A 12,343-nucleotide genomic window follows, 5' to 3' on the forward strand; every position below is an offset into this window, starting at 1 on the left:
AGATAAAAATGAAAAAAATTAATGTTTAATTTCTCACAGAAAGCTTAGTTGAGTCTCGATGGAAAATTAAAGAATGCAGAGAGTAGAATTGTTATTTGATTAACATAAATCATTAAAATGAGAATAATAAATGGTAATACAATTAATACAATGAGTTTTCTAGCCACCTAGGAAATTTCATTTTCATTCTAAACAATTTTCTCTGTCGAATTGCAGGAAAATGTTTTTTTTTCTGTTTTCTTGCGAAACCACCGAAACATTAGAGTAAGTGATGTTCTCATTCGCCAAGACGACTATTTATTAGTATTAGTACTGTTAGCTGCCTCTAGATTTTGAACAAAAAAATAATAATAAAAAAAAGACTTTTATTACACTTTTATTTATTTATTTTTTTGATAATATGAAATCCATAGATTTTCTTTTTTATCCCCAGCAATATTATTATTATTATTATTTAAATGAATATTTGTGTTAGCAGAAAATCATCGATAGCTCACAAAAATTATGTAAAATTCTACGATTGAATTTGGAAATTTTTCAGCTACAAGTTTTTTTTTGTTGTTTTTGTTGTGTTAGTCCTTTGTAATCGGCAAAACACGAAGATTTCTGGCAGCCATATTGTGTAAGAACATATTTCAAATGTATATGTACCACTTACTCTAATCTTTTGGTGCTCCGTGGAACACTTTGGCACGCTCATTCGTTGTAGCATAAACTGTAAACCATGATTAGGTGTGTCCTTGATGAAAAATGAAAAATTGCGAATGGAGAGAGCATCTAATTTTAATTTAAAAAAAACCCCCCCCCCCGTAAAAAACCTTTCAATTTCACATAATCCAAACAATTTAAGGTCAATTCTAATTATTTTTAATTTCATTACATCTTAATATCATTTTTTATTTCTGTTAAATTAATTTACACAAATAAAATGAATTGCACAAAATAAGATTCAATTTCTTTAATTTAGAAACAGAAATTTTTTTTTTAAATTATTTTTTACTTTTTCTCATTAAATAATTGAGAAGATGAATTTCTTAAAGAATGATGTTAGGTATTTATATTTATCTTTATGATTATTACTCGGATGATACGTTCATGTACTTAATTATTTTATGAAAATCTAATTTCAATGAATTTAGTCACAAAATGAGTAAAAATAACACTAAAAAATCAAATTAGAACTCAATTGATACTAAATATTATCAAGTTTATAAATGACAGTTATTATGTCGACAGAAAGAAATTACAAAATTATATTTGGACACTGACAATAATTGGGAAATAATCTTTAAATGTTATATAACATTAAGATATATTTCTCATTCATTTTAGAGACAATTTTTTTTTCTCATTGACACTTTAAAAATGTTGAATCTTCTGTTTAATATTAAATTGTAAGACTTTCTTCATTGTCTTTTTAATTTATTTGCATTATGTCCTAATAATTTCGTATAGAAGCTTAGCCATTTTTAAGAATCAAATTACCTCTTTAAAGAATATTATATATTAATATACAATTGAAATTATAATAAATTATAAAATAAATAATTAATTTAATATTCATTTTATAATGTAGAACCATTTTTTTACATTAAAAAAAAATATATATATATATATATGTGAAGAGTGCCTTAAAGTGAATAAAATCGGTAAGAGTACCTTTTGCCAAGGATGAGATTTTATCTGCGGGAACTTAAATTCTGTATAATTTGGATTCATTTCACGAATCTGATCACGTGTCGGTGTACCAAGAACTTTGATAATTTCAACCAGTTGATCTACGCCACTGTCACCGGGAAAAATTGGTTGTCCGAGCAGAAGCTCTGCTAAAACACAGCCAGCACTCCATACGTCTAAAAAAACAATATAATTTTTTTTTATTTAATTTGTCAAATCAATAATGACTTTATAATATCAAGTGCAATTAAAAATATAATAGTAAAAATAATCTTCAATATAAAAGTTCATTTTTAAATCAATTAATTATTTTAAATTAAAAAAAATTAAATAGGTAATTAATAATTTTTTTAAATTGATTTGTAATTTAATTTTCTTTTAATTAATAATATTATTCAGCTTAAATTAAGAACAAATTACCAATTTTTGTAGTGTAATCAATAGCACCAAAGATTAGTTCAGGAGCGCGATAATAGCGACTGCAAATGTAAGACACGTTGGGTTCTCCTTTGACCAGAAGTTTGGCTGAACCAAAATCGCAGAGCTTTAAAACTCCAGTTTCTGGATCAAGAAGCAAATTTTGGGGCTTTATATCCCTGTGGCAAATTCCCAATGAGTGAATATACGCCAGTGAACGAAATAGTTGATACATATACAGCTGAAAACAAAAACAAAAATAATCCATTAAAAATCAAAAAAATTGATTATTCACACTATTTGGAAACATTTTTCTTTCTCTTATCGTTTTTTCAATGGACGTTAGTATATATATATATACGTGTCTATATAAGTACGGTTTAATAACTGTTCCATTTCCTCTCTAGATTATTTTAATTTACAAATGACTTAATTGCCTTAAATTATAGAGATCAAAATAAATTTATGTTTAAGGTTCTTTATTAACTTCAGCAAAAGTGAAAAAAGACACATGTAATTTAATTCCCATTACAGAAAAAATAAAAAATAAAATTATAATATGAATTCTGTTATATTTCTACTGCCAAAAAGTACCTAGTGATTATCTTTTGAGAGAAAAAAATTAATAGGCAAAAAAATAAAAAATAAATACTTAAAAATATTTAATCAATGAGAAAGCAATAATAAATTTAAACATAAATATAGTAATAGTAAATTTAATTTAAATTTCGAAAATTAAATGTAAAATATTTATAAATAATTGAACACAATAAAATCATTAAAAACAAAAGAATATTTGCAATATAAAAATATAATATAAAAATTTTAAATTTCTCTGTCTTACCTTGGACAAATGTCTACTTTACTATATATAAAAATAGACAGAATAATTAAGATTTAAGCTGCAGATAATTAAAATCATGTACCTATATGAAATATAGAAGACATTTTTAATGCAATTGTATTCTTGTACTGAATTAAATTGTAATTACTTTGTAAATTTTAATTGCTTCATGGGTGATTCTCTCAAAAAGGACAAATTACGCTTTTAAGATATTTTGTTAAAAAATATGAAAATTAATTAAAATTATTTAAAATTCTGTCAGCCATGCGTTAGGATTTAACAATTTTCAATCGGACCAATAAAGAAAATTTTAAAAAAAGGTAAAATAACTGAAATATTGAATAAAAACTGATGTTACGGAATGGAGTTTTAACACTAGTTTTCATTCAATAATTCAGTTGTTTGACATTTTTTTGAAATTTTCTTTAGTGATCCCATAAAAATTTGTTGAATTTTATCGTATGGCTGGGAGAATGTTTATTAATTGAAATTAATGTTATTATTTTTTAACAAAAACCTTGTCCAAAATTGTGCACAAATAATTTGTTCTTTTTGAGAGAATCACCCTCATATATTTTAAATCTTTTTCAAAAACAAAAACAAAAAAAATAGCTTCCTCCACGAGGAAGCAAAAATAAACAAAACAAATGCATTTTCAACAAAATGATTTACCTCTTGTAGAATTTAAATTTCTATTTTCAACTCCAACAAATTACTTTTGTGTTTTATAAGAGCATTCATTTAAAACATTAATTAGTAATTTAATATTTTGAGGAATAGTTAAATTGAAAAATAATCAAGTTGCAGATAAATTATTGTACTTTTTAAAAATTTTTTTTACAAAAAAAAAAAAAAAAATCAATTTACAAAATACAGTAATGTTGAAAAATAAAAGTACACTTCTTACCTTAATAAAACTGATTGGTATCGTCTGTTTACTTTTGCTGTAGTGTCGGGCAACTTTGTACACGGTTTCGGGGATATACTCCAGGACTAAATTGAGATAAACCTCGTCCTTCTAAAATAAAAAAATAATAATCACTCAAAACAAATCTATCAAAAAAAGTTAATGAATTTAAAAAAAAATCCTCAAAAGTTCAATAATAATTAATAAAATCAAAATCTCGGAATCAATTTTAATAGAACACATTTTTTTGAACATAAAGTATGTTTTTGAATATTTCACACACTTTATGAGCAAAAAAATTACTAACACTAGCAAAAGCAGCGTTAACTACTAGCTTGGAATAAATTTTTTTTTTTTTAATTAAACTGAAAAAGTTTAGCGGGAGGTGAATGTACTTCAAATTTTGAACATTCATTTTATCATGAGGGAACACTTTTTTTTTTATTTTCAAATTAAACGTTCAAAAGTTTCATGAATAAAAGAATTATTGTGCTCTTTTAAATATATATTAATATCTGATTTCAGGAATTCTTGTCATTTCTGTATTTATAAACGAAATTTCTAGAGCTCGTTAAAAAGAGAGATCGACAAAGATGGCAAGTGGCCATTATCATTTTATTTTGTCTCAATCTAAATTTTACATTTTCCATAAAAATTCTTCGTCTTTTCTTCATTGCCACCTGTTCTAATTAACTTTTTATTTCATTTTTCTTTCATCATTACACAATAAAATTTTTGTATATCTTTCATTATGATAGTATAATTTAAAAAAAAAAATTTAGTATTTTTTTTATTTTTCATTCAAGTAGAAATAAAATTCTTTAATTGCGAAATTTCTCTTTAAAAAAAAAAGGAAATAAAGTTTCTAAATTTCAAATAGATTAAACAAAAAAAAAGAAAATTTCAAGGTTCCTTTAATTTTTATTTCATTTAATAAGAGGAAAAAGTACCCCAAAAATAAAATATATTTAAAATTTATTTTCAAACGTTTTACCACGCGTCGAGCGGTTTAAATATTACCACAAAATTACAGTTGTGGCAACTAAAAGCAAACTTAGGCCGATCTCATGGTTAAAGGGGATTTTCATTAACTACTGGGTTCGCTCTCCAACTTACGTCGACGTGAAAAACTGGATTAGTCGCGTTTAAGACGTTCTACAAAAAATAACATAACAATGACGCATGCTTTAAACGAAATTTTTTAAATAAATTATTCATTAACAAAAGAAAATACAAAAAAATCAAAAGAAATTTCTTCATCATAATAATATGATGAAAATTGCTCAATTTTCTGACAAGGCTCAAAAAGGATAAAGAAAAAACTTTTTATGGCTCCAATAATATACTAAACACGAGAAATGAAAAACTCGAGAGAAAATTAGGTAAATCTCATAAAAGTCAATAATAATATTTCGAGTAATAAAAAGTAATAAAAAAATTACTTCAAATAATATAATAAAAAAAAAACAAGAAAAAAACTTTTAAAAATATAATAGTAATGAAAAAAAAGAAGATCGATCCGGTTTTAATTATATTTGAAAAATAGAAGTTTGTATCTATTAATTTTACTTGATGAAATTTATATTTCAAATTCAATTTAAATTTAAACAAAATTTAATTGGAAATTTTTAACAATTTTTTTTTTTTTTTTTTTTTTTTATAGTAAATCTGAAAAATTTTCCAAATTTAACATTAATTAAAATTATTTTTTAATTTAGAAAAGATAATTTTGTTTTTAAATTGAATCTACGTTGTCACAAAAATTTTATTTTATTTTTTCCTGATTTCCAGTCAAAATTTAAATGTTTTCCTTAACTCTAATGAATATATTTCAAGAGGTTTTCAATTATAAAAAGTTTAAGACAATAATTTTTAGAACCAAAAGTATGAATTGAAAATTTCAAAAATTATATTTTTAGTTACATTTTTAGAAATTTGATATTTTTCCAGTACTTTTCATAAAAATTCCCTGACTTTTTAATGGTCCGTGGCAACCCTGATATATATATATATATATTATTTATTCAATCAATAGAGCCAAAATCTAGTTTTTAAATAAAATCGAAAAAAAAGAGATATAAAGGATTGAGATTTCACGCAAAAATATTGAATTTTACTCCTTTAAATATTATATTTTGTTTGTGTGCTCAAAAATCAAATCAATTACCTTATCACCACTAGAGTAGAAGAAATACTTGAGTTTTACGATGTTGCAGTGCTCTAAGCGCCGCATAATTTGTAATTCTCTGTTCTGAAATTGAAAAAAGAAAACAATTAGTAAAAAATTAATTTTTAATTATAAAAAAAAGTTTGTTTTTTTATTCAAATTTTATTAATTTTTATTTATTATTTTTAATTTTTCAGTTTTATATAATTGTAGTTTTTTGTTTTGCATTGAAATAAAAATAAGAAGAGAGGGACTTTACCTTAAATCTCTTATCTTGAAGAACTTTCTTGATAGCGACCATTTCGCCAGTGTCGCAGAGTTTTGCCTGATAGACGACTCCAAAGCTGCCATTACCAATGACTTTGGTGTCCGTATAGGACACTTCCTGAGGACGATCTGAACCAGCTCCAGCAGTCGCCACCACTGTCGTCACCTTACTTCCATCCTTGGCTGCATTGTACATCGCACCACCCATAGAAAAAAAAGCAATAACGAAAACGCTATAGTACATCGAAAAAATTACCAAAAAAAAATTAAATTACAATTTCTTTTTTTTTTAATTCAATTTTTAAATATTTAAATCCCACATTTATCTCTTAATCAAATATATCTATCCTACTTTTATATATATATATATATATATATATATCCATTTAGTCAAATAAAATAAATCGGAATTTAAAAAATTCGACTCAAATCAAAGTGTAAAAACTCAACTATATCTTCGAGATAAAGAGCGTTATCACATAACAAACATAAATTTTAAATTAATTATCAAAAACCAGAAATATGAAAATCTTCTGGAATTTCGAACCATTTATTGAATATTATGTATTCTCAATTCTCTCGAGTATTTTTTTTATCCATTGATTGTAAAAATAAGAGTAATAAAAAATTTATTTGTATTTTTTTTTGTAAAACTAAAAAAAAAATGAGAAACTATTTTTTATCAAAAACATTTTTTAAAAAATAGAAAAAAAAGAGTGAATAAAATTTTAGATAATTAGGAAATAGGTTGGTCTTTCCTAAAAAACGGTTTATTACAAATTTATGTCTGGAGTTAAAGGTCGAGTTGTGTGAGGGATAATTGTATGGATCGCTCAGGTTGGACATACAAACTAGCGAAAGCTCTTCCGCTGAGAGCAATTCTGGTGAGTAACTTATTTACCTCGCGGACTATTTGAACGGCTCCTGCGCTATTTTTGCATAACGTTTTCTCTCTCTCTTTCTCTCTCTCTCTCTCTCTTACACGTCAACTTCAAATGCACAAAGAGCGAAAATAGCTCGTTTCTCGCTTTGTTTTTTACAGCCAATAATATTTCAACGCTAAGAATCATAATTATTCCCAACTAACCAATAATTTTGTGCCTTTAAAATTTTATGGCCTATATAGACTAACAAAATGCGTTCTTAATAATTTATAATTAATTTACTATCTTATTAATGATTTTTTTAATTTTCAATTAAAAATGGTTACAATAATTGTAATATCTCTAATCATGTAATTATAATCTTTTTTTTTTAAATGTACATAATAAATAATTATAATTATCAACTCTTAGAAGATAAGATTAGATTTAAATTAAATTTTTACCAGGACAAAAAAAAACCTTATAAATAAAAATTAATTTTTTGAAAAATTAGATATAATCTAATTACAAAAAAAACCAATCTCATTTATTGTTTTTAGTGACAAAAAAAAACTTGTGAAAAAATTTCACAGCAAAAAAAAAACAACAATTTTCCAGTTCTAGTTTTTTCTCGCATGAATTTGAAAATTTTTTAAACAAACAAAACATATGGAAAATAACCGCGGTGTAATTCTGTTTATAAAGGCAAATGTGTAAAAAAGAGCAAGTCATTTTATAAAAAAAAAAAAACCTTGACCTTTTGTTAAAAAAAAAACAAAATAGCTGGAACTCTTCAAAAATATCTGTCTTTAATTACTTAAACATTACCTCTTTTTTTTATATAGAAAAATGACGCTATAAAAGATCACTTCTATAAATATTTCTTTAAAATATAAATCAATTTCTTTATGAAAATTAACTAAAATTATTTAATTACATAACCTTTTCATAGTTTTCAATCACTAGTGTAAATTATTATTTTTCATACAAATTTCAAACTTTTTACTCAAATTAAATTTAATGACAGTAACAAAAAAAAAAGTCCAATTTGATAACGAAAAATTTATTACAATTTTATTATTTTTATAACAAAAACGCATTCATTGTAATTGTAACCAAAAATTACCAAAAAATAACCAAAATATTTTCATTAAAAATTATGTAACTAATAACAATAATAATGATAATAAAAATTTAAATTATTATTATTATTATTATTATTATTATATAATGCAAAAATAAATTTAATTTTAATTTTTTTAATATTAATAATAAAACATACTAACGTGAAAATGTTAATTACAAATGTATAATAATTATGTTTGACAATACCGGCACGACTGAAGGACAAATTACGTATTTTGTATGCACTTCCCTTCATCTGACGGTGATTCTTTTTATTTTTAATTAAAGAACTCATCAAAGAAGAATTTTTGAAATTCGTTGTGTAGTGGAAATTTTTGTAATTTTTCTTGGCTTTGCATCGTTTTAAATGTCCCTTTGCTGCATATACATATATCTTGACAGTTGGAACATTTTTGACAGTTGAAAAAGACTCTCGTGATTCATTCGAGATGAATGAACCAGGAATAAATATATATATATATATATATAAAGAACTAAAATATTTCTATTTCAATTCTTCCTCATACAAGTTTTCTTATAAATAATATAGTAAGATAATAATATTATTATCAAAACAATACTAATAATTATTAATTTTTACAATTATTTAAGTCAATTAAATTGTATTTTTTATCATATAAATTTTATTTGCGATAAAATAAAATTTTTCTTCGAGGTAAATAAATTCAGGCCTCGGATCGACTTTAAGGCACAAAAAAAGTCGTTTTAGTCGACTTATATTCCAAAAAAAAGTCGAAAAAGTCGATTTTTTTTATTTTAACAAAATTTAATTGGTTAATAAATATTTTACGTTAAATAACTAAATGTTATCAGATATTAAATTCATTTTATTAATTTGTAATGAGAATAATTCTACAAGAATATTATAAAGAAAATTTATTTCGAATATTTCAGAATCGTACTCATTGTAAGACAAATTTTCAAAATTTTATTTAAGTAGGACAAAAAAATTCTTAAAGTTTCATTTTTATAATTTTTTGAAGTCTGATTTAATCAAGTAATTCGAATTAAAAATTTTGTCACAGTTTTTAATTTTGATGGTGAAGAAAATTTCAGGCAATACCTAATCAAGTTTTATAGATTTTAAAATAAATTTTTTTTTTAAATAATAATAATTTTGGAAGAGTTAAAGTTGAAATTTTTAGAAATAATTGAATTTTTCAATAGAATTATAATTGAAATTATTAAATTTCAAAAAATTTTAGATGGAAAATTTTAGAAATAATTAATTTTTAGAAGCTTTTAAATTGAAATGTTTGAAAATAATTTACATACTTTCAAAAGATTGTGTTAAATGATTATAAAAATCATTAAAAATAATTGAAATTTTTGCAAATTATTAAATTTCAAGTGATTTTGAATTAGGTAATAATTTTTTGTAATTTTATTTGCTGATTTTTTTTTTAAATTATAAATAGTTTTTAAATTTTATAAAAATTTTAATTGAAAAATAGTTTAAGATAATTGAATTTGTGAAGAATTTCGTTAAAATTATTAAAAATAATTAATATAGTGAAGAATTTTAGTTAAAAATTTGTTAAATAATTGAAATAAAGAAGATCTGAAGAAGATCTGCATTGAATACTAAAAAAACGTATTTTGTAAAAAAAGAAGTCGTAAAAGTCGTATTTTTGAAAAAGAAGTCAGAAAAATTCGTACAATCCGAGGCCTGTAAATTGTTATTTAATTATGTTATTATTTATTTTAATTTATTAATAGTTATCTAGTTCTGAGGCAAAAATATTTTCATTTAATTCAAATGAAAATTATTATATATTTGTAAAATTAATATTTATTTCATACATAATATTTATGTATTTAGTTAGGTAAATTTAAAAAAAAAAAAAAAACCTTATAAACGAACGATTGAAAATTGAGCCAAACTCGTCGTCGCAAAGAGAAAAATAGGTCAAGAAAACAGTGACGTTCGTTACTACTTAGAGTAGAGAGATCGCAATAAGAATGATATATATTCAATTCTATCGAATAATTTTTCAAAAACTTTGTTACATCTACAAAAATGATTTCTGAACAAATTTTATAAAAAAAACTAAAAATCTATAAAAAATTCAAAAATTAACCAAGAAAATTATAAACAGTACTTATATACAAAAGAGAAATAATTACGATTAGTAAAAATAAATGTTATACATTAATAAAAATAAATAAATAAAAAATTAAAAAAAAACATTCTAAAAATACAAATATTTTCGAAATCAAAAATAATTTTTTATTTACAAAGTGTGAACAAATAATCGCTATATATATATATATATATATATATATATATATATGTATATCAGAGACAATTATATATTAATAGGCAAAATTATACGGTATTTCAACGTTAATGCTAATATCAACAAAATGACGTATTACGGCAGTCATCAAGTTCAAAGAACAAACGCTCTAAAATAAAAATAAGTAGATTTGCACATTGTTAAAATTTACGACTGTTTTCCTTAAATGATAATTCAGAAAATTTATCATTAATTCAATTAAAGTTTAGCCTATTATTAAATAGCAGCTCAAAGAGAGAAAACAAAATGAAAACAAAAAATCATAATTTTTAATTTCAATCAACAGACATAGTATACCAACAATGGTTATCAATGCAATATAAATTTAAAGAAGATAAAAAAAACTCACAAAAAAATAGGTTGTATAAAAATAACAATCAATTAAAAAACATAATTAAAAAAATGTACGCAGATAGAAAAATATATATTTATAAATTAATTTTTTTTTAAAAAAACATAAAATAGATATAATATAATAAAAAAAAAAATGTAAAAAAAATGTAGGATGATATATTTATAAAAATAACAATCAAATAAATTGAAAATCTCTCTATATTATAAAATTATTTACGGTCCAAAAATAATTCCTAGATGAAACGTGACCGAAATTACAAATAAATTTGTTGGTCTTTATTGAATTTAGTGAAGTTTGGTTTAGATTCGCGCTCCATTGACGTTTCAAAATAAACGAAAACGATTATTTACGGTGTGTTCTTCCGGTTTAGTGCGCGCGCGAGGATAAATATTATATATATATTATTTTTTTTCCTGGCCGTCGATCTTGAAGGAAACCGGAACAATTTTCACGTGTATATACATATATTATAAATTCATCAAAATAGAGAGAAAAATAGATTTATAATATTTCTATTTTTAGTAATTAATTTTTGTTTGTCTTATAATTCACACTTTGTGTATGCGTCTTGTAATAAATAGAATTGCTTTCGATTCTTATTGACAAAACAAGTTTTGCAATGTGCTTAAAAACAAGAAAGGGAAAATTGTCGTGCCAACAGTCTCTCTGCATTTTGCAAAGTGGCAAACAGAAATCGATTTTTGTCCTACATACACAATTTATTTAGAGTCACATAAAAAAAAAAAAAATTACCTTCTTGTTTTCTTATAAATTCTAACAAAAGAAGATGCTGGTTACTTTCTTAAACAAATAAACAAAAATGTTTAAATCCAAGAGTTATATACTCTTTCATAATTTTTTAGATCATTATAATATAACCGCCAATATACTATTGACCTATGACCTTTAAAACAAATTTTATTTTCTATTCCAAAAATCCTACAAAATGGCATTTTTAAAAGTAGAAATTACAATTTTCTAAATAATTTAAAAATAAATAAAAATTCCACATTCTCAAATTAATAAATAAATCAAAATTGTATAGAATATCATTTGTTTAAATATTAATTAATATTTATCCTATTCATTTTTTTTTAATAGAAATATAAAAATTTATCAAAGTATAAAAATAATAATTCTTTAATATATATTTTTTTTAATTATAACAAAAAAAAAAAAAAAAATTCTCAAAACTCACGTTTTTTTGATTTCAGTCTTCTGATAAATTTGCAGATTTTTTTGTAAGCCGTATCAGCCTCTTTATTTTTGAGATCAATTGTACTTTTTGATCTTGAGGTTTCCAATTTTGGACCGGAATTTCCAATTTTTGGATACCTCCACTGTTGACAGGGTTCAGAAAAGTTCAGTGTACTCGCGGGCGCCATTTTCAAAAACTATCA

The 12,343-nt window shown here is 23.1% G+C and overlaps 1 protein-coding gene across 3 annotated transcripts in view; it reads right to left on the reverse strand.

The window, feature by feature from the left end:
* Positions 1–12,343, reverse strand: part of LOC127286927 (glycogen synthase kinase-3 beta) — a 72,410-nt gene that overhangs the window by 4,268 nt on the left and 55,799 nt on the right. For 2 of the 3 annotated variants that reach the window (XM_051313589.1, XM_051313591.1), the window contains exons 2-6: positions 6,272–6,462; positions 6,013–6,096; positions 3,846–3,956; positions 2,098–2,335; positions 1,660–1,853 (exon numbers count right to left, since the gene is read on the reverse strand). In XM_051313589.1, coding sequence (XP_051169546.1) covers positions 1,660–1,853; positions 2,098–2,335; positions 3,846–3,956; positions 6,013–6,096; positions 6,272–6,462 — 818 coding nt within the window. Of the gene's footprint in view, positions 1–1,659; positions 1,854–2,097; positions 2,336–3,845; positions 3,957–6,012; positions 6,097–6,271; positions 6,463–12,141; positions 12,338–12,343 lie in introns of those variants that run through there. The other variant, XM_051313588.1, reaches the window with a different exon arrangement.

The sequence above is a fragment of the Leptopilina boulardi genome, unplaced genomic scaffold (genome assembly GCF_019393585.1).
Source record: "Leptopilina boulardi isolate dan_hultmark-lab unplaced genomic scaffold, ZJU_Lbou_2.1 LbouV2_366, whole genome shotgun sequence".
Classification (NCBI taxonomy): domain Eukaryota; kingdom Metazoa; phylum Arthropoda; class Insecta; order Hymenoptera; family Figitidae; genus Leptopilina; species Leptopilina boulardi.